Below are 23,587 nucleotides of genomic sequence, written 5' to 3'. Positions count from 1 at the left end.
TTCAGTTTAATCTGATGTCAGGAAGAAACTTTATCTCAGAAACTCTTCTTATTTCCAAGATATCAATTTCTTCACCAACAGTGAGCTCAGCAGACGAGAATACAACTCTTCCACGAAACAAGAGCCATGGCTGCATCTTCAGGAAGACACTTGTGCGGACACACACAGACACACACACAGACACACACACAAACACACACACACACACACACACAGACACACACACACACACACACACACACACACACACACACACACAACACCAATAGCAGCAGATAAGCCAGGACAGGCTGGTCAGGGTGTTGTGGAGATGTCTGGTATCAGCTGCTGGGTGCAGAGTGATGTGCTCCCTCTAACAGGGTATCAGTGTCTTAGCGAGAGGTCACCCTCTCCAAATAAACACACAGACAAACTCCATGTAAATACCAGCATGTTGCTCTGAGGGCTGCAGCTCAGATCATTTACACTTACACACTCAAATATTTAAGTTAGATTTTAAAGAGCACTGTTTTATATGGAGCCCTCAGATATGATGGCTCAAGCAGTAATTTACATGCTGGAATGAATAACTTCTGCTGATTAATTAGTAATTAATTGTCTAAAACTAATACGTCGTGTTCCTTAAAGTTTTTACCTTTAATTAATGTTCAACTTTTCTTTGTCTCCTTAAAGAAAATATTAGTTTAAATGCTACACTAGATATAATTTCAGCCCCTTGCAGACATGCACCTCTTCACGACAGACATGAACCTAGTAATAATTCCGATTCACTTTCATCATGGCACAAGTATGAACGCCATCAGATAAAGGCTGAATCAGCACAACGTTAAATGGGCAGAGAGAGAAATTATCTCCATCTTCATCTCTTATGGATGAACAAAATAAAATCTGTTAAATGAAACTATGAAAAACTTTGGAAAACCCAATTTTAAGTTGAGGAGGAAAATAATAAAAACAATCCTGGTGTGACCGGAGCAAAAGAGATTTAAAAAAACCATCTCATGACCACGGTAATAATCTTTTCAACAGTATGCCTGCACCCTGTGGATGAATCAATTAATATCCAGCAAAATGTTTTACATAAAGCATGTGAGCAGAGAGGAATGAAGAGCTCCAACTTAATGTTCTGTCATTCAGTGTTCGTGCACTATTTCATATTTATAAAAAAGCAGAATTTACTGTCTAATCAGCAGGATGGTGAGTATTTTTCATTTTCATGATGGTCATTAAGGCTTCAACAGCAAAAGCAGAATGCTGGCTCTTTCCATAAATGTCCTGTGAGGTCTGAATAAAGCTGTTAGGAACATTGGAGTAAAAGTCACCCATGTCTGACTGTCACTTTACCAGACAGATGAAGCCAGCAATGTTACATATTCCATATCTGAAAAGGACTAAGCTCTCTTCATTTTGGCCATCCTGTGCTGCTTGGAGTCAGGCTGCGGACCATTTCATGTGGATGACGGTGTTCTATCTTTTACCTTAACAATATCTTTATACTGTTCAATTCAAAATTTGTATTCAATCATTTCAGGAAAAAAATTCTTAATCTTATCCCTGGTACATGCTGAGCTCTGTAGTTTTACCGTTACATAAATGAGTTGAGTCCATGCAGCATGTAGCTTTTATCTTTGTGAGGACCAATTTGAGTTTAGATCCTGAGCTAGAAAACATTTTTGAAAAGTGATGACACATCTTTTGTTTTATGGTTAAGACTTGTTTTCTGGATTAAGGTTAATGTTGTCAGCGTGTGTCTACCTTGCTGGCGTAGGCCTGGTTGGCTGTTGCAGGTTGGGAGTAGTACTGAGTGACCGCCTGCATGTAGGAACTGTAATCCCCGTAGGTCGACACTGGTGGAGCCTGGAACACAAGAAGGTCTGCTTAGGGGTGATTATTGTCAGGTTTGATCTACAGGTCCAAAAGCTTCAGCTCGTCTTTCTTGAAGTGGTTCACGGTGGATTTTGAGCTCTGCTTTGGATCATTGTCCTGTTGTAGAAGTCGGCCTGTTTTCACTTTCACTTTCTTGCAGGACTTCTGCATCCAGGATTTGCTGATATTTAGTGGAATCCATTCTTCCCTCTAACTGTGCAGTGCTTCCTGTGCCACTGGCTGCCACACAACCCCAAAGTAGATTATTTCCATTCCTGAGTCCTGTACTGTCCTCACACTGCACAACAACTAACAGCGCATTAACATTTGAAGAATGGTAATTTTTAATGCCTGTTTGCTGCAGGGGTTGTATTTACTTCATTTTCTCTTCAACTATCAACAAAATGTTATTTGCCCAGGGGTGCCCAAACTTTTGCATACAACTGTTATTTGTAACTCTATTTACAAAAAGATACCTCATTACCAGAGGACTACTGCAAATTAGTCAATTAATTGATTAGTTGACAAAAACTGAACTGGCAACTATTTTGACAACTGAAAAACTATTTTAGTAATTTTTAATGCAAAAAAGTATTGCAAGAGTAGTACTTCAAATATTAAGATTTGGTGCATTTTTTGCAACCATCTTCTGGCATTTTATACACAAAATGATTAAATTACAAAATAATCACAAGATTAATGGATGATGAAAATAATTGTTAGTTGCCGCCTGACTGCAAAGTGACTTCTTGATGTCTGTAGGTACATAAAATAAAAGCAAAACATTTATTTAAAGCATTCTGCTCCTTAAAAATCATTCAAATTTTGGGGGAAAAGTTTTGGCGAAAGTGAAAATAATTACACGGTTAGAAATGAGTATGTGGGTTACCTGTGTGTGTTCCTTGCTGTAGTCTGTGGCTGTGTTGTCCTGTGGAGCAGCAGCATTGTAGGTGTGAGCTTGTGCTGCTTGGTAGTGCTGGTACCACTGCTGCATGGCTTCCTGTGAGAGAGAGAGAGACACACACACACACACACACACACACACACACACACACACACACACACACACACACCAACAAACATCAGGTGAGGAGTGACTGGAGCAGACAAGTGAATGTTTGCGCAGTGCTTTTCTTGTCTTCAGTTTTTTGCCACCTCCTTTATTTGTCTCCTCCTTTCTCATTCATTAACTATTGTTCCTGAAGATGGATCTCATCTGTTCCTCTCCTTTGTCACATCTTTCCAGACAAATTAAACCGACCGTTTTATTGGTTATCTAATCATGACTCATTTGTTTGGATGAGTAGATTGAAATTAACATTTAAAATTGTGATTGCATCGCACTGCAAATATCAGATATGTCACTTGCTGCTGGAGGAGGCATAAGGACGATGAGAGCAGAGATGGAGAGAAACAGTAGCATAAAGAGGGAAAAGTGAGACAAAGACAAACAGCCAGTGGGGAGCCTTCACGACTTGTTCAGAGTGTTGTGCGAGAGGAAGAGAGCAGGGACAGATGAAGACGCACAGCGCACTCTGCCAAATCCTCTCTCATTCTGTCTGTCCAAATATCCACACCCGTTCTCATCTCTTCCACCTCCTTGCCTCTTCTAGTTACAGCTCACTGTCACTGCTGCACTCGTCCATCCACTCATTATGTATCCATCCATCCATCATTTTCTCAGCCACCATCCCTCTTCTCTCACATTTTAGGCCCAGTAACACTTCATACAAGTGCGAACAGGCAGACCCACATCACCATATTTCTTCATTTGTATCTCTGCGTAGTGTGTCTGTATTGCGCTGCAGTACCTGTGTGTAGGCCTGGTTGTACTGGCTGTAGTCAGTGGAGGCATCAGTACTGTATGGAGCAGTTGTTGTAGCTGCAGCGCTGTGGGAGAAGGAGCTGGAGCCCTGGGACACCACAGGAGCAACAGAGCTGCTGTACACCCCAGAGCCAGGCTGTCCTCCCTGGGCTTTACTCCCCACTGACCCTGAGGAACCATGGAGAAAACACAGTGTGTTAGATAATTATCAAATACTCATTGCTTATGCCCTTGAAATGTGTCTCTGAACAGTTTCTACTCCGTTCCTTCATGGAGTATGACAGCTGTAGTCAGATTAGATTAACAACAGTTAACCACTCCTGGAATATAATCCCCTTCTCCAAAGCTTCTCTCTTTGTTCAGTACTTTGGTTTGAGCAGGACACCTTCCTGTCATCACTATGATTTTTCTTTGATGTAAATCCTAATTTATTCTTACTACCTTGTATTCAAGCTGATCATCCTTATACGAAGAAGCAAGCAACACACTTTGTAGAAGCACTGTCAAACCTAGAGGCACTGAGCTGACAATTGAAAGACAGATGTTTGGTTGAGTATCCCTTTGACATGTCATGCAATTTTGTAGTCTTACTATTTTCATTAATAGAGATGAAAGAGTTTGAGTGAACAACAAATGTGTTTTGTGTACAAAAAATGAATAAAAAACAACTTTAAGTGAGGGTCTTTCATGTAATATGTATCATTGCCCAACATAAAGGAAATTATATGCTGAAAGAACAGCCTGTGCGAGTTCGTATGTTTACCTTGCAGCACCACCCCTGGCATTACACTGGCCAAGTTCAGGTAAGGATTAGAAGGCAGTCTGACCTCTTTCGGAGGATCGCCCAACAGAGAACTCTGACCACTGCTGACCTGAAGGGACAGAAAGAGATATAAAATCGTGCTATTCACAGTACCACTGGAAGGAATTGCAAGTCAAAGAAAATTAACAGTCTGTAGATTTTCATGTGTTTTAGGGAGTGTTATCACAAATTTTATTACCAGTCAGTCAGCCCTTGAACCTCAGATCCACTGTCTTGTATCCTTTCAATCCTTTTTCTTAATTTTGATTAAGATTCAGATTTAGACCATGCCCTGTGCTATCAGCTACGTCGCCAACATACCAACTTCAACATACGGTTATAAAGTTGTAAAGATTTTGATGAAGTGCTGAAGAGCTGACAAAGCTATGAAAACCTTTGAGGATTGTTCTCTCTGTTAATTGCACTTTCCCTCCATTAGAGAGACTTTAGAGAAGAAAGCGCTGGGACTGGAATTAGCTCCCCTAAGAACTTTAGAGCTGTGATTATCTCTGTACACTGACTTATTATGGATGATGCTGTTAGTATAGCAGTGCTTTATTTAAACCAGGCCTCGTCAAAGAGGTGTATTCAGAGCGTACAGAAATTCATACAGGTGAAGAGACCGGTAGACCTGAGGTAAGCCTCATACTGCATCTGTAAATAGGGGTGAGAGAGAAGTGCATTATGTGAATGTCCCAAAAGAAGAGCCCTTAAGGGACTGAGGCTGTTCATACACTCACTTGATGTGTGTGGCTTAAATGAGATGGAGACCCACTGGGGCTAAAGCAGGAATAAATACCCACAAGAGACGGACAAACAGATGGGCTGGAGGCGGGAAGAGACAGAAGCGATTCTTTAAATCAATGAATCTGTAAAATTTTTTTTAAACATATAAAATATAAAAATGTAAAAAATATCAGGAAATAGTGAAAATCATAACTGACCATTCATCAAAACTCTCCTCCAAAATACAACTGTCCATAAACAGTTGAGTCATCCAAAGTCGGACAGTGTTTTAAACAGACTTGTGAAATTAATGTTAACTTAATTAGCTAGCTAGCCACAGCTGACAAAAATTGCCAGTGACGTTTGTCATTTCAGCTGGAAAAACTGAGTTGTGAGCTAGACATGAGAAGTGTCTTTTGTCTACCTGTTTAAAAATCAAGGACCTAATGTTTCAAAAATTACAACTGGAAGAGGTAAACCTGCCAGTAGCCCAAAAGATTCGGTTCACTACGATTACTATGAACAGAGGAAAGAGGAATAAAATAATTAGCCGACTATTAATAGCTGTTAATCTTCTGCCAACCTGGTAGATGCAGAGACAGATAATGACACATGGAGAGATTCAGAAGGGGCAAAGAATAAAGCAAGATACACAGGTGTGTGTATTTGTTGTGTGTGTGTGTGTTTGCACGCACGCATACATGCAGGTTGTGTTTGCAGTGCTCACCATGCTAGCCAGGGGGCAGCCATCTGCGCTGTTGTGCTGGCCTGTTGATGTATAAACTCCTCCAGGGTGTTTGGGTGGAGGCGGGCCAAGGCCTGAGTTACTTATACCCAAGGAATAGCTCTGTCCCTGCAGATGGGAGCTCACCATCGTCCCAGGAGGTGCAGGCTGTCTGTCACAGGAGGTGGAGGAAGAAGAAGAAGAGGAAGAGGACGAGGAAGCAGAAGGGGTTGTGGAGATAGAATGTGTGCTGTTTTGTTCTCCTGCTCGACCCTGAAGGTATGGCATCACACCTGCTGCTGATACCACCACTGTGGCATTGTGGGTAGATGCTGGCACTGACTCCTGGCCCAACTCTGTCAGAGAGAGGAAAGAAAAGAGAAGAAAAAGACAGGAAGAGAAGTGAGGGAAGGACAAGAAAACAGAGGGAAGGGAAAGATGAGATCAGAGGAAGAGAAAAGAGAAGATAAAATAAGGATGAGAAAAGAAAAGGGAAAGCAGAGAGGAGAGCAAAGAAAAGGGAGGGAAAGAAAAGAAAAGAAAAGGTAGGAAAAGGAGAGGGAAAACAAAAAAAAAAGAAAAAACAGAAACAAAGTAAGATTAGGTAAAGCAAAAGATGGGAAAGACATAAGAACACATAATAGAAAAACAAAGTAAAGGGAAGGGAATTAAATGAAGGGAAATGAAAGCAAGTCTAGGGGAGATGCCAGATAAACACATGAAATGGCTTTTACAGATGACCATCGGTGTCTCTGTCTCCTCTGGACAGAGACGAATCACTCAGACGGCTGGAAACCGAGCTGGCCCTGCCCGTCTCTGTAGAGCCAGTTGTAATATTTGAGAATGAGTTTCCAGCTCATTCATCATCACTCATCCTGTTTATTTACAGCCCAGCAGTTTGGGCAACACGCCCAATATTTCACTCACTCCAGGGTTTAATAAACAATATGTACACACATACATTTACACAAACACAAAAAAACACAGAGACATAAAAGCACAGGCGCACATAATTTAAAGATGCACATACACAACAAAGATGAACTCACACATATACACAATCACACTTATTATAAATCCAATATTGCTGTGAAAAATGGGCTCAACAGCACAAGAAAACAATCAGCTCTAACAAGCCTTAAGCCAACAATCCCAGCAGACACATGCACTGATAAAAGCCTCACATTACAGACACTGAAAACTCATACACACAATCAAAAGGGGGAGACACACACACACACACACACACACACACACACACACACACACACACACACACACACACACACACACGTACATCAGCACACATACACACAACTGCTTTTGTTTGTGCGCACACTGTCTGTGATATATCGTTTCCATTTAAAACAAAACAGCTTTTCTCAGCTGGATATTTGAATTGTAAATGCACTGCAGTTTCCTGGGGATGTGTCGTACAGTAGTGTACAACTGTGAGACATTCAGGCATCTGCAGAGAGACAACCCTGACACCTAACATTAACATATTACTGTACAAGTGTGGGTTAGCTACATATCCTTTCCCATGTACATCACCCTCCTCTTCCATCCTTTACATCCGTTACACCAATTATTTCACTCTGTTCTCAGCTGCTACATGTCAACAAGAAATTTGTTTTTCTGACAGTGAGAAATACCTGAGAAAATACAAATTGGGATACTGAGGCATTTGTTCTCTCTTTGCTGCTTGAAACAGGTGTTCTTATCTTGGAGTTAGGAAAGCTTTTTTTTTGATAGGAAAATGTTCTGTGTTGGGTAAGAAATAACATACCTCTACAGCTCTCTTATCTTAACATCAACAGGAAATTGGCTTTGACTTGAGGAACATTCAACAAGGACGCAGATAAAAGTCCAGTTTTTGGTGGAGATGAGGATGTGAATTGCTTTTACCCCCCTGTTCTGCCTTGACACCAACAAAAAAAGATTGTGATCATTTCTCAGTTTAGTCTATGTAGAGAAGTCATAACCATCCCCTTAAGTATGTTTATAATTTCGAATGGTGTTAAAAAAAACAAAACAACTAAAAACTGTTTTATTATGTTTTAAAGAACAAAAATAAATCATTACCACAGTAAGAGATGAGATAAGACTGTCAACACTTAGAAGCTTGACAGCTACTACAAATTTACTCTTGATACAACATTATATGCCACTTGGTTAGATTTACCATTAAATCTTTCACACTACTTTACAGCATTGTGACATATTGTTTTACAGCACAAAAGTTATTGCAGCACAAATGAATTAAAGGTTTTCAGATATTCTCAAAACACTGAGAATATCTGAGAGGAGGAAATAACAAATAATTTGACTTATTGGAATAATATTGATCAGTTCAAAGATTCGTAGTCACTGACTATGGTATCAATTTATACATGAACTGAACGCCTCTAAATGGTAAATGATAAACGTAGCATAAGCATAGCATAGGACAATTGTTTAAATATACAGTAGCCTCACTTGTTTGCAAGTAATTACAACACATGATTTGACACTTGGCCCTGCTTACCTGTAGGGGAGTCTCCCAGGAGGCCTTTCCCCATTGGCACAAGGCCTGGAGGTCGCAGAGACAAAGCTTTCTGCATCAGCAGCCTGGACGGGTCCCCGAGCAGACTAGAGACCTGAGGAAGAGAAAGACGACAGTAGGATGAGGAGCATGACCGACAGACAGAAGGAAATAGACAGAAGTTATCAGCAAAATAGACAAGAAAGAAGGTACACAAGGGAAGGAAGGAGGGAGATAAAGAAAGAGGGAAAAGATAGACACCAGACAGGTTCATATTCATATACACAGGATCCTGTGTCTCTTGATTCTAAAGGATCAGTATCCTGTTTCAAAAACAACATCAAAGACTCTAAAGATCAGTCACTGTGACTTAACTTTCACTTCAACAAACACTAGAGACATTTTAAAGGAAAATATGCAAATCAAAATGGAGGGAAATTTCCTTTAAACTGAAACGGAGCAAATAAGTTGCATGATTTTGGGGTTATTTAGTTTCATTATGCGTTTAGTTCTGAAGATGAAAATATAACAGTACATATGCACATGCCAACAACTATGTTTAAACCTCCCTACTAACCTATGCAAATCATCATTCGTACACACACGCAAACACAAACAAACAAACAAACAAACAAACAAACAAACAGGTGTCTTACGCTACTGATGCGCTTGTCTTTGATGTGAAGAAGCTGTTGTTGTGCGAGCTGCATATGCAAGAGGTTCTGGAGGACGAGTCCATTACCAAGCATAGCACTCTGCAAAGAAAAAGTAAAATAAACATTACTGTAACAAACCCATCAATATATACACACACACAAACACACACTAACAAATCCTACAAGGATGCTGATACGGTTGTGACCTGGTGTGCTTTTCCCAGTGTTAGCAGAGCTGTGGTGAGAGGAGGTCTGAGGAACGGCAGGCTGGTGTGACGCCCGTACTTCCCTAAAAAAAAAAAAAAAAAAAAAAAAACAGACAAACAAAAAAATAAATGAATTACTCAGTGCCTCTATGTGATTTGCTTTTTTAAATTTTGCTTCCACTGATGCATTAATCAATCATCTCAACATGCATGCACAGGCAGAATTATTAGTCAAACAACTGATCCATCAGTCATTTGCAGCACATTTCAGCAATTACACAGCCTACTGTTTTATAACAAGCACAAGTAAAGCAATACTGGGATATTATGTTCGTGCACACAGCAAACTGCCTCCCTCATACTTTTTCAAAGTTTAAATTACATTTTGATGTTGCAGACTTCATTGAAAAGAAGCTCAATCAAAAAAAATAAAAAATACAGAAAACAAAAGCAAAGAAATTCTAAATTCAAACTTCTTCAAACAGTCTGTGTTTATTTAATCTTAATGCTCTTGACAGTTTCCTGAAAGACACAGTCTCTAGCTCCTTTACCTCTCTGGCAGTTTTTCACATCAGGAAATGTAAAAAACTATCTGTAAAATGCACAATTTCATGAGATATTGTACAGGCAGTGTGTAAGTCGATGTACTGATGAGGCAGTTATGAAAACATTCCTAAAAAGGCTGTGAAATATTTTATGAAGCTGGTTTTAAGGTAAAACAGTTGAGACTCTTACTGTGTGTTCGAAGCTCTTAAATGCATATCGCTAACTTGTGTCAGGCTCTGTGTTTGACATGTGTTTGTAGTGAGTAGAGTGTGTAACTCAGTGACACCTGATAGAGGAGCTGATAGAGTGGCTTTGCATGGAAAATGTATCATGTTATAATTATTCAGAAAAGAAAAAAAAAAAAATTACACAGGTGTTCAGAGTCTTTTCATGAGCGTGGCTAATCAATAATAAACTAATTAAATCCTGTATTAACAGTTTGTCAGGAGTGACGTGCCTGTTTACACTGCAGTCATCTCTAATGGGAGTTTCTGCATTAATGAAGCACATCTGGTATACACCCAGTGTCTGGTATATCTTGAGGAAAGAGCAAATGTGCTAATGTTACAAATATAATAACCAGAATGAGTGAGTCTGTACCCAGCAGGCAAACAGCATGCTAACTTTAATTTTGTGAGGAAGCTTCTGTGCTTTTAACCCATGCTGTTCATTAATGTTTTTGGACCCACACAGTTCATTTCTCTCCAACTCCAACTGTAGATCGAACTTTGTGTGGTGTGCGTTAGCATTATCATTAATAGCTGCTGTTCCTCTTGTTAGCTGCCAGGACTGAAAAATAGGTGGCGTGTGGTGTAAAAAAAAAATGAATGGATGGATGGATGTATGGATCAATTAAAAAGGATTAGTAAGTTATTCTAAGACGATGTGCTTCCTAGCTACTGTAGCTAGCAGTAATGACTGTGTTTGCTGCCGAGCTTAACAGCCTGCGACTACATACAAAAACATTTTAAAAGCTGACATTACCGACTATGGAAGGAAAGAGAAAATATGTAAGACTTTTGCAGATTAATAATTACTTAAATACCATGTAAGGCCTTTTTTTGGAGGAAACTAAATCCAGTGGTTTTTATACACCTTTTAAAATCAGTAGATAACCTGAGCTAAATCTAGTAGTGGTTATGCAACTTAAAATGAGATTAAGATTGATGGAGATAGCTAATCATCCTGCTTTTATTTATGGTTAGGGATGTTTGTTACTTAATTGACTATTTCATCTCTCTAAGAGGTGATAAAATTATGTAGAGCTATCTATTGTACTAGATAGGTTTTAGAGTTATTGTGTTTTAGTATTGTTGAGCCTTATTGTGTGTATTGATGTCAGAGTTATGTGTAGCTTTATCACTGAAGTATTGTAGATACATTAATGTGGAATAAGTAGCTACTGTTGTTCTTGTTGTTGGTAAAAGGAAAAACTGCTGGGCTAACGGATATGTATTGTACTCTTCCTCTCATGTGTATGTTTATTTAAGTAAATAGTGTGTTTTGCTTCCTATTTGGCCTAAATGTTGATCTTGCATTGATGGTACTTTGTTCCTACCTCTTTTACAGTTTTTCTATACTTCTGCAAATCCAGTTTTCCTGCTAGTGTTTTTATTCATTTTTACAGTGCCTTTGGTCTAACTGGTGTTTATGGTATTTCATCTTTTTGTAATTTGTAGTCACTATCATGACTTTGTTGTTCAATACTGTTTTTACAGTTTTACTGCTGCTCTGAGTAAAAACCTCAAAGGCCAACTTGTTTTTAAGCTTTAATTGGAGGTGTGTTTAGGTTGCTGCATAGCTATGATAAAAGAATAACTGGTTGGTGAGAAATCTAGTGAAGTGGTTACAGCTGCTTATGTTTGTTCACCAATAACTGTGTTTTCTTCCAAAAAAGGACCAAGTAATGAATAAACAACGGTGTCCTACTGTCTACGCTGTTACAACTATTTCAGAACCTTTTGTGGTTTTCTTTCTTTCTTAGTGTTGAATACTTTGAATTGAACCAATTGTTGAAAATTAGCCTTTTTTCCGTGAGTGGAGACAAAAAAATAAATCCTCTTGCTTATCAAATCACCATGGCAACAACAATAAGTTTGTGTTGGCTGACAGTCATTTATTTTAACTAGTGTGGCTCATAGGTTTCCAAAATTTAGAAAAGTTTACCCACATTCACATACCTGAAAAGGTTTTCCATTTTGCGGACTGATATCAGAAAAAAATTACTCACAAGGCGTCTCTCACCTTCAGGCGAGTGTGTCACCCTACTCCTACACATATACAGTACACCCCCCTCTTTGGTTTGTGTGTGCCCGTGTTACTTCTCTGAATCACGAGGCCTCGTCATAATAAATGTAAGCGTCAATGCTAATGGTAGCTTCCTCCAGAATAGGTAGCGAAAGTTTAACATTTAATCAAGGACCTAATTTTAGACTTTAATTGTGCTTGCTCTTCTTTAAAGAGAGCTCCCCCACCTCTCCCATCTTCTCTTCTTCCTGTTCTCATTTGTCCCACTAATGTCACACGATTTCATTTTAATACCTGATTAGCCATTCATCAAATAATGAAGCCGTCGACTAAGTGATTACAGTATATAGGAGGGCCTAACCGAGGGACAGACTCGTACAGTGAATCTGATTATGACTCAAGTCCCTCAGGAGTGGAAATAATACTCAAATGAAAAAGTTCAGGACACTGTCATGCCTTAAATTTAGTTAGATTAAAGATTATTCAAAATGTGCAGCATGCATGCAAGTTTGATCTCAAATGACAAAAGTATGCTATTCTGAGATGAATAATTTTAGTTTTAAGTTATCATGAGAATTACATAAAAAAAAACTTAACTTAAAAGCTATAAACTCTAATGTTGTTCTGTAGGGTTTCCAATTGCCAATTCCAACATGTTTTATGGTAGCATATTGTGTCTGAGATTACACTTAACATTAAGAGTAAAATTTATCTCTTTAATTCTCTTTTCTCTTGAATTTCATGTACTTTGTTTTTCCCACACTACACTTTTACCAACTTTGCTGAACCTTCACTATATCATTGTGAAGTTTGTCAGTAACACCTCATTTTACATGTCCCAATTTTACAGTTAGTTCGCTTGAAATTTTCCTCATGATGTCCTAAAAATTAGCTGGTATTTAGCAGTAATTTACTAGGATTTCCAAGAGTAATAACTATAAGTTTAAAAAGGGCCTATGCAATTTGGTACTTACAAAAGTCTTAATTGCTACACTTACCAAGTACCTGTTCATTATAGTTTTTAAGAAAAAAAACAACAACAACTAGGAAATCATATAAAAGGTAATTGAAAAATAGATCACAGATGTCTGAGTTTCCTATAAGGACAAACAAAAATTCATAATTCTTGTTTTTGGATAGAAAACTTGCCACACTGAGTCACTGTATTTCACAGCTCCAGTCTGTAGAAAAATTAAGGAGAAATAAATTAGTTGAATTTTTTGATCATTGTATCAGTTTGGAACACAAAACTAATGAATTTCTAGTGCAGCTGCAAACTACAGGTTCAACCAATATTCAGAATAAACATCATTAAATGATACTTACAGATTACCAAGCAGAACTAATATGTATGGCAGCTCAAAGTCACGACAAATTGAAATTAAGAATTTTTGTTTGTCTTTCTAAGAAATGCAGATGGACAATGACATCTGTTGACTCACTATTTTTCACTTGCATACAACTTTTTTTCCCCTTATAATTAGCAACAAATTGTGTAGGACTTTCTTGGAAATATCTGTAATTAACCATTAAATACAAGCTAGTTTTTAGGAAATTATGAGAAAGGTTTCTAGCAAGTTAAAAATCTGGAACACGTAAAATAAAGCATTTCCAACTTGTCTTGGGCGAATACATTTTAACAATATAGAGCTGTAGCATGAGCTGCACACGTCAGCCACCTGCTTCTAAATTATAAACAACTATGCCAACTGACATTGAAAAAACACACCTCTAACATGATATTACTGTTAGTCAACAGTCTAGTCCACTTTTTCATGAAGGGCTAGCCAGCAAATGAGCGATCCTTATTTTTTTCACATTTTGCAAGAAAACAGGTGAGCGAGATATTGATGTAAAAATACTCGTATCATATATTTTTGGCAAATAATGAGATAAACAGACATATATAACTTGGAAAGTACAGCTTTTATTCACCGTGTCTATCGTATCTATCCGTTTTGTTTCACTGTGTCATATATCATTGCAATTTCAATGTTTTGTATTTGGTATTTGTTGTATTTGGTCTGTTAGGACTCTGAGTCAGATACAATTCATGAGCAACACTGAATGTACCTATCATTTTTGTTTTCTTACTGTCACACTGCTGTCGTTTCATTGTTCCATTCCATGAATGTAACCTAGACCCATGCGTCGATTACTGAACAGGCCTATGGGGCATAGGGCCAGAGATCAGGGCTCCCCTGGGCAAGTCACAGAGCTCAGTTAAAAGACTAAGACAGACAGACAAAACATCCACAAAGAGACAAAAACGACCATGAAGATGCAAAGACTTTCAGTCTGGGGGGTCTATCAGAGGTAGGGGACCTTTTACTTGTCTGTGCCCAGGGGGACATTGTCTCATACTCCATCAAATGCTGGGACCCAAAAAAGCAGCAGAAAGTTGATGGATAGACAAACAAGTTAAAAGAAAAAATGTATTTGTTAATTTAAGTTTTTGATAAAAAAACAATACTTGTCCATCAAGTCAATGAGCTTCCTAACTACTGTCTAACAACAGCCATAAGTTATCATATTACATTTACTCATTTGGTGAATGCTTTGATCCAGAGCAACTTAAAAGTAAGGGACAACACTAAAGCTTCAGTGCAGTAGGAGACCTTGGTTTCAGTATTAAATACTACATCACTAATGTTACCGTTTACAGCAGGCAAGACAAAAATATTAAAGACATAAATGTAAGCCTTAATAATATCTTCTTTTTGAGGAATCTGAATTCAATGCTTTTAAGACTTTTCAAGAGCAGTAAATGGCCTGATTACAAGTCAGATCGCATTAAAGTAAGGTGTGTATATATCTACATGACTTCCAGGGTTTACTTATAGGACTTGAAATTTAGTCAAATGATTATTTGTGCTCCATGCAACAGCACTTGTCACAGTCATACCTCCTCTTTTCCCAGTGTGGTACGGTCTCATGAGGATCTGCAGGGCAGCAGGGTTGGTCATGCTGGTCAACAACTGGGCCAGGTTTGGTTCTGGTAGCAGACCTTTCCTATTACTCAGAATCTGGAGAGGAAACAACACACATATACACAAGTTAGAGGAAGAAAAGTGGGACTGTGTGTGTATGAGTGTATTGATGTATGTGTCTGCAGTACAGTATGTGTTTTGATCTTGTCATTAGGAGCCCCTGATGGCTGTGGTAATCATTACACAAGTTTACATCATCAGAATATGTCTGCAATGTCAGCAGAGCTGAGCTGATCTGTGAGACAAAGGCAAAAAGAAAGCAAGAGATCGAGCACTTTGAGAAACTGAGGCGGGGTGGGGGAGGGATGAAATATGAAAAATATGAAAAACAAGGCACAAGAAGTTTGGGGGGGGCTAAGTAGAAACTTAAAGTAGAGGCCACCTTTCAGACATGCTCTGTAAGTCATTTTTATTCTGAGGCTGAGGTGTGAATAAAAGAAAACAGAGTGAGTAACACACAAGAATCTTATGATTATAACCTTACATATGACATACAGTACAGAGTACAGTGTGCAAACCAGTCACAAGAAAAACCAAGTGCGATTTCAAAGCCACTTCAAACATGGTTTCAAAATGTATTTTTAATAAAATTAAGAGAAAGAAAAATATTTACAAGAGTGTAACACTCAAAAACTCTTCCTGATCCCTGCTTCATCAGGACAGTGTGGGTGTGGTTAGAGCAGATTTCAGTTGCAACATACGAAGCAACCCACCACACAACTGTCATCACATTTACATCCTTATTGGTGTAAAGAAATATGTGACATCAGCTTTTTTTCTTTTTTCCCCCACCCACTTCAAACCAGTGAGCAATGTGTGCAGAGTGCAATACTTTGCAGGAAGAAGCTCATTGAGAAAATAGGTTCTTAAGGTTTTAAATACTTTGCCTTGATCATGTGGCAGAGTTGATCCTGAAGAGACAGAAGATTGACTTAAAGGTACATAATGTGAACATATGTGTGAAATGTAAACTTTAATAAGACAGAAGTGCTACAGTTTTCATATATGAAAGGGGATATAGAGTCTGTGTGAAGGAAAGAGCAGCTCTGCAATATCTGCATTGGACAAATTCTCTATTCTTACAAAAGTGTGAAGCTCATACAGCTTAGAAGTGTCTCTTCAAAGTCACATGCCACTTCAAAATGATCTCTGATCAAGGTGCAGCAATTCAAGCCTCAATCTCGTCACTTGTGATTGGCTTACACGGTTTGTGCATATACAGTCTTTGGGTACTTTTATTACAGTGTTACTGTTTTTATTCACAGTTGTGTAGGATTATTCTTAAGACATTTTCACATGTATTGCACAGCTGATGTAAAGAGACAAATAACGAGGTTAATCAGGGGAATATGGCATACAACAAAGCTACCAGGATGCCCCACTTGCACTCACAGCTGAGGTGTCTAAATAAGTCTGCACACTGGTAGTAGAGTTATTGACTAATGTTTTCAGCCAGCAGGACCTGTCAGGCTACTTTATGTATTGTAGTATTTAGTGTGCATTATTTGTTTCGTATTGGTCTTTGTACCATCCTGTTTGTTCTGTGTTTTTTCTTACATTATGTTTTGCATTTAATATGTCTCAAAATGTTATTGTAGCTGCGTGTTTCATTTAATTCTTCTCTCAGTACACATAAAACACCTTCAGAGACATACTCTGTGTTTCCCCTTTTACCAGTAAAGCTTATATTTAATTTGACACGAGCTAAATTTCCTGGAACTAAACAGATCTCTGCTGACTTGTGTTTAATCGGAAGACATACTGTAAGGCACATTCCCAAATATGAATTCAATCACTCATTAAGCTGCAGAAATTTAATTCAACAGACTCAAATGAAATCCTATTGAATTTGTCTGCGTCAAATCGAATGGAGCAGCGTTTTCTCTGGTAGATCCTCCTCAGCACTGACTGTGTGACAGCAGTACTTGCTGACTGGCCCAAAGATACAGCTATTTAAAACAACATTAGCAGTATGGTGATATTTCCTCCTCATCTGCCCCTGAGCCACAGCGTGACTGCAGCTCAAGTCAACCTTGTTTCCTCTCTGTCACATCCGGAGGAGAGAGCATTACTGATGGGTATGGAGTGGGTTTGAGTCCAGCCTGTCAGCAAGAGAGGAAGAGGAGAGTGTGGTGCATACATGCAGTATGTGTATTTGTGTGCTACGGCAAGAAAAACTGGCGTTCGCATGTGTGTGTGCATGTGTGTGTCTATGTTGAACAAGGCCAGTCATAGCTGACAGCGTCTTTCAAGGGAAGGCAGAGAGAGAGAGAGGGGGGAGAATGACAGGAGGAGGAGGAGGAGGAACAGGAGGAGGAATACTCTCTCATTTCTTTTTCTTTCGGCTAGAGAAAATGTCAGCATGCATCAGTCTGTTTGGCTACTGGCACAAAATCCAGCCACACACCCACACACTAACCCCACACACACACACACCCACACACTAACCCCACACACACACACACACACACACACACACACACACACACACACACACACACACACACACACACACACACGCCAGGGAGGTAAGGAAGCCGTGAAGAAGGGAAGGTGAGAATGAGAAGTATCACGTAAGGAGAAGGATGGAGGGAGAAGAAAGGAGGAGGGAGGAGGAGGCCATCTGTTTCTCAGCATTTACACTGCCTCAGAGAACTGTAGCCAGGAGTAGGCCTTGATCTCTTTCTGAATGTCTGATGTTTCTTTTACCGGCTGCTCACATTCACTGCAATAATCTTAAAGGAGCCTCAGGGTACTAATGTAACCTCACAGTCCTCTCAGGCTAAAAATGCTTTCTGTCTCTCCACTTTTTCCTTCTCCTTCCCACTGCTAGTCCATTTCTCTATCAATCCCCCCCTTTTCTTTCACTGAATTCATGTCTTCCTTCATCCTCACGTCTGCCTTATCTTCCTCAGCTAATTTATTCAGAAACACATTTTCTCTCTGTGTCTTTTCATCCTCTTCGTTGCAATTAGGACTGTGACCGTCACTGCTCTGCCTTTCAACCTGCAATTTTCAAACCATCCATCTCAAGGCTACAACCCCTTTAACTGCACCTGACAATTCTTATTCTGCAACAGCTGTGAATAAAAATGAGAACACAGCTGTCTGTCACTTTCCATCAAAAATGATGGTGCAGCAGTTTTAAATTCAAGAATGAGTAAATTAGCATTCTTACTGTGTTAATGTAACGTGATGTGCTAGTCAATGTATAAAGGACATTTTGTGTAAATTGGTTTTATAGGGTTGGAGTCAGGGACTTTCAAAGTTATAAGCTCTGACTTTTATTTGTAGCCCTCCTTAAACTCAATTGGTGTGATCTGAAATATTTATCAGCAGTTGTGAGTTAAACAGTAGGCTGTAATGGTTTTCCATTGCCTATGGGTAACTAATAATGAACCATAAATCTGCAATGCATGTGAAAATACAATTGAAGATTTCCATGTGAAAGCAGCAACAGTGCTATATTTTGTGCTTTTAGGCTGCTCAAGAGAAAATATGCAAAAACATCCCAAAAACATCCCTGCCATTATTAACTTTGTGTCATTAGACTTAATTGGACTTGATGGAAGGTCATAATACTATAATGCACTGTATGAGCAGATGAAAGGAAGCCAACTCTTGCAAATGAGAGCTACTTGGAATAACACAGTACGTCAATGTAACAACTGACATTGAAAAGTGAAATCAACAAAATTATAATTAAAATTTTGCTTCTGGCGATTGTATTTAGGCTTCAAGAATAATAAAAGAGGTTAATTTGTGAAGATTAAAACGTGTAAGCATCAAACTTTTGTTTGCTTACTTTCTGCAATAATCAAAAAGCCAATGGAAAAAAAAAAAAGAAACATTGTTTTTTTGTTGAGGAAACCAGGATGATGCTAACTTCCAGGTTGGCATATAAAAAGTCCCTGCAGCACTCTGCAATTTTACCATTTTTCTGTCTCCAAGGTACAGAGAGAGAGAGAGAGAGAGAGAGAGAATGACTCGAGTTCAGAATGCATCAGGACATTTAAGTATTGTCCTCGAATGTAAGACCGCATCATCCTTAGATGCAGTTTCATATTTTGAGCCAGTAGAGCAGTCATCTAAAACCCTGATCACCACACTGTCTCACTCCCTTACATAAACATGCAAAGATGTTGCTGCACTGATTGTTTTTGATTGCAAAAGCATTGAGACTCAGGCTGTAATGTTTTTTACCCACTTTTCTATATAAATTATGTAACTCTCAATTCATAGTTATATAAACAAGTACTGTTCCTTTTGTGGAAACTGATTCTCTTGTATTTGCATCTTTATGTGCAGGTCTGCTGGTGTGTATCTATTTGAATATATGTCTGTTTGTATGAATATCATACTGTGTCACAGGCTGTGAGTTTGGTTTATTTCAGGCAGCAGGAGACAGTGGAGGAGCCCAATCAGTCTATAGAACTATAATTATCATGTCAGTGCTTCTCTGCTACCACAGCACTGTGTAGGAGGGACACCACGGCTACAAAGACTATTTCAGCTGGGGGGGGGGGGTTCATGCATGTGCACCATGTCAAACCTATGTATACCTCAACACTGGATGTGAAATAACCAGTTGGTGGCGGCTTCATAATTAGATGTAGCTGTAGCTGTGACAATGTTGTCTTATTTGTGTGTTCATCTGTAAGCCTGGAAAGTCTGATGTTTTGTCTTCCAGATTTGAGATGTATGGGGTTTTATTTATTTATTTTTATTCTACCTATTAACATTTCAGTGGAATTGGAACTTATTTTATAATCTGCTTCCAAATGTTATTTTGTCACCATTGTTTTACATGTGCTGTAACAGCTCTTTACAAATCAGCAGAAGTGCCTGCTAGTTAAAGCAGACAACGAGTGTACTGCCATACTCACAAGACATGCTGTACTTATTGTATCTATATATCTAACACAACCTTTGTCTGGCTTGCCAGATGCTACATTTCTCAGCTCCGCTTTAATTCCTGCAACCACTTGCTGCTTCTGTGACTGGTACTATTCGTGAAGTGTCCATCTATAGGGTCAAAGTCCAAGTTCCCTTAGGAGGAAGTTCTCACTGCCACTTATGGAAGTTTCTCACATATCAACACAGGATCTCTGGAGCTCAGACAGACACACCATAAGGTTCTTGGTCAGTTTGGCAGCCAGTTTTAAGAAGAGTCCTGGTTGTTCCACACTTCCTCAATTTAAGAATTATGGAGGCCACTGTGCTCTTGGGAACCTTCAACGCAGGAGCATTGTTTTTATACCCTTCCCCAGATATGTTCCTCGACACATCCTGTCTCTGAGCGGGCAGTTCCTTCCTCCTCATGGCTTGGTTCTTGCTCTGATATGCATTGTCAGCTGTGAGACCTTATAGACAGATGTGTCTTTCCAAATTATGTCCAATCAGGTGAATTTACAACAGGTGGTCTCCAATCAAGGTGTAGGACCATCTCAAAGATGATCAAGAGAAATGGGAGGCCCCTGAGCTAAATTTCAAGTGTCACAGCAAAGGGTCTGAATACTTATGTCAATGTCATGTTTCAGTTTTTACTTTTTTAATACATTTCCAAACATTTTTTAAAAATTCTATTTTCACTTTGTCATTATGGTGTATTGAGTGTAGATTGATGAGGGAAAAAAAAAATTATATCTGAACACTTTCTGAATGCACTGTATGAGGTATACATGGCTATGTGCCTGTAATATGATGGGCTGTGCCGCTCTTGTGTTCATCATACTCACCATACCCTGGGCGGCGATGAGTGCAGCCAAGGTGCTTCTCCCTGAAGTGCCAGGGGTACAGAGTGACAGACGCACCTCCTGTCCTCCCACCAGTGTTCGGTCCATCTCTATCAGCACAGCCTCTGCTTGTTCTGCACTCTCATACTCCACCACACCGAAGCCCCGGACTGGGCTGCCCTCATCCTGAGCAAGCTGGGAGACAAACAAATGCATTAAAAGTATGACAACTAACTTTTTAATTAATGCTACAATTTCTTCAACAGAATTTTGTAAAACATGCATATTGTCCCATTAAATTTTCAACTTTTAATAAAACTCAGTCAAAACTATTTTTTTTTCTTTTCTCATTTGCTTTTTGGCATGAGGTGCGAGTAAAGGCTAGACGATGTGTTTTTAAAGTCACAAATCTCAGCACAGTGAAATAATTGGTATTGATCAGCTCCATTGTCAACCCCTCACATATACACGCAGCATACATACAATGAATTGTGCTTATTTTGTGCTTTAGGGTAGGAGAAACTTCACTTACTGCCCAGTTTATTTAACCAATAACATTATTTATGCTTGCAACAGCTCTGCCTCCAAGAAAAGTTTAATCAAACCTCCACTGTTTCATAGCTTAATTTTCTCAACCTCTGTGATTTGATGCAGGTCATGTACACAAGCCAATGCCTTTTCCACTTGTTCACCTGTTCAAGTGTCTGGATCCATCCTCTCATTTGTTTGCTGTTCCGTTAATTCATAGGAAATCTCAGAATCGACTGATTTTCGCTAAAATACAGTACAATTTGCCATTGCCACTTTCAGCAGTGGCCTCGTCTTTCTCTCTGCACAATGCCACGATACAGAATAGCAATCAGCCCGCTTCATTTGGCCCCTGTCTCCTCATGTACTAGAGAATACTTCTGTTCTCAAGGCAAAGCCTGCTTCCTGAAGATGTGCGGGCTTCCATCAAAGGGTAAATCAGACATTTAAGTGGTTTGATGCTTTGTTTCAACTTGGCTGGTATAGAATAAAAAGGACAAAAACTGACATACACAGCAAAGCTGAAATATGGCATATTGAAATCCAACTTGCATCCTTTGCTGCTTTTCATATGCTTTTCTCTGACTCCTTTTTCACCACCTCTCTCCTTCTGTTACTAGCACTGCCTCCTCGCAGCAAAAAGGTCCTGGGTTGCAATCTGGGGGTCAGCTGGCGAGTTGAGCATTCAGGTTTTCCTCATCTCTTCATGGGTTTTGGTTTCCTCCCATAATCCAAGGACATGAAGCACGACCTGTCCAGGTTGTATGTTATCCCTGAACCGGTGCCCTGGATAGAATTCAGCACCCTGCAACTCTAAGCTGATAAGCAGGCAAAGATGATGGACAGTTGGGTGATCTGAAGTGCCTCACTGGAGTTGTTCGTTTGGGAGTAAGTGGGCCAAATGCAACCTGTAACCATCACGGACGGACACACCAGTGCTCACAGCGCTATCTGTTGTTGCCAGCAGTGAAGAAACAAGAACTATGTCCAAATACAAAACACAACATGAACACTTGGAGCTACTGTAAGAGGAGAGAAAGGATATCTCTGTCTCCTGTGAACGGCTCGATGATGGATTTTTTTCTTGCATGATTGTTGAATCTTATGAGACCTTATTTCTTATTAACTGATACTAGAAACTAACATCTAATGCCCTTTTTTCCATTCCTTTTTTTAAATCCTCCGATTTATATGCAGGAATAAAAAACGAACACACTAGAGGCATTATCACCAACAGGGTTTTTTAAAGGAGTGACTGTGTTTTAGAATGGATTTTTCCTTCAATATGCAGGAGGAAATGTACTCACTGATAATTTTAATTATCTAATATAAGCTGGATGCTGCTTAATAGAAGTCTCCTTTTCCTTATCAGAGAGGGTAAAATGCCTGGAAACACTACTTTCATTATTCTATCTTTTAATAAATCACCATGGCAAGTAAAGGAGGTCCCTACAAACAGCCCGTTTTCTATTTCTGCACCAAATGTATGGCACCATCTAGCAATAGTAAAACAATTCATCCAGAATGTGATTAGTAGGGCATTTTATTTTATTGTTTGGATTTACAGCCCAAAACACAATCTCCTTCAGAAAAGGCTATCCATACAGGCAAAGTTACCATAGTAACCCACTCAAAAGTGAGTCACTGACTGCAAAGCCAGCACCAAATACAAAGTTACTAGCCAAATGCTTATCCAGTCAATGTATGAGAGACTTTCAGGCTAAGAAACGTATTCATCAAATATAAATTCACACAAATACACTGCCAAGAGCTCAGAGAGGATCAAAGTTACAAATGTGACCTATACACTTCAATTTTCAAGTGTATGTTTTTTTGTGTGTGCATGTGAAAGACAGTAACTGACAGATAACTGTGTTGTGGTGGAGGTAAAAGAGCTTTTCTCAGCTCCTTTTGACAAGACGAAAACGATAGAAAAAAATTGACATGATGTAAGAGATACATCCTCTTGCTCTTCCTGTACTGCTCCAGGGACTACCCCCCCCCCCCCCCCCCCCCCCCCGGGAATCTGTGTAAAAGCAACCAAAATGGTGACTGATTTAGACCAAATAATCTCCTGCTTCCAACTTAATGGCTACATCCAATGAAGCATCTGGCCTTTTTCCCAACATAGAAAGTTGATGGAACAATCTTATCACATTTATTTATGCTTATGGGTCAATAAAAGGATCTCTCAAGGCCAGAGTACTGCTGA

General features: G+C 39.2%; 1 protein-coding gene across 1 annotated transcript in view; it reads right to left on the bottom strand.

Moving 5' to 3' along the window:
• Positions 1 to 23,587, bottom strand: part of raver2 (ribonucleoprotein, PTB-binding 2) — an 87,818-nt gene that overhangs the window by 12,447 nt on the left and 51,784 nt on the right. The window contains exons 5-14 of the mRNA XM_023394575.2: positions 20,851 to 21,042; positions 15,028 to 15,148; positions 9,330 to 9,412; positions 9,124 to 9,222; positions 8,471 to 8,582; positions 5,947 to 6,299; positions 4,455 to 4,563; positions 3,678 to 3,859; positions 2,756 to 2,866; positions 1,756 to 1,857 (exon numbers count right to left, since the gene is read on the bottom strand). Coding sequence (XP_023250343.2) covers positions 1,756 to 1,857; positions 2,756 to 2,866; positions 3,678 to 3,859; positions 4,455 to 4,563; positions 5,947 to 6,299; positions 8,471 to 8,582; positions 9,124 to 9,222; positions 9,330 to 9,412; positions 15,028 to 15,148; positions 20,851 to 21,042 — 1,464 coding nt within the window. The remainder of the gene's footprint in view (positions 1 to 1,755; positions 1,858 to 2,755; positions 2,867 to 3,677; positions 3,860 to 4,454; positions 4,564 to 5,946; positions 6,300 to 8,470; positions 8,583 to 9,123; positions 9,223 to 9,329; positions 9,413 to 15,027; positions 15,149 to 20,850; positions 21,043 to 23,587) is intronic.

The sequence above is a fragment of the Seriola lalandi genome, unplaced genomic scaffold (genome assembly GCF_002814215.2).
Source record: "Seriola lalandi dorsalis isolate HSWRI2012SDOR001 ecotype SW California unplaced genomic scaffold, Sedor1 jcf7180002054949, whole genome shotgun sequence".
Taxonomy (NCBI): Eukaryota; Metazoa; Chordata; class Actinopteri; order Carangiformes; family Carangidae; genus Seriola; species Seriola lalandi.
This window is presented reverse-complemented; position numbering and strand designations above follow the sequence as displayed.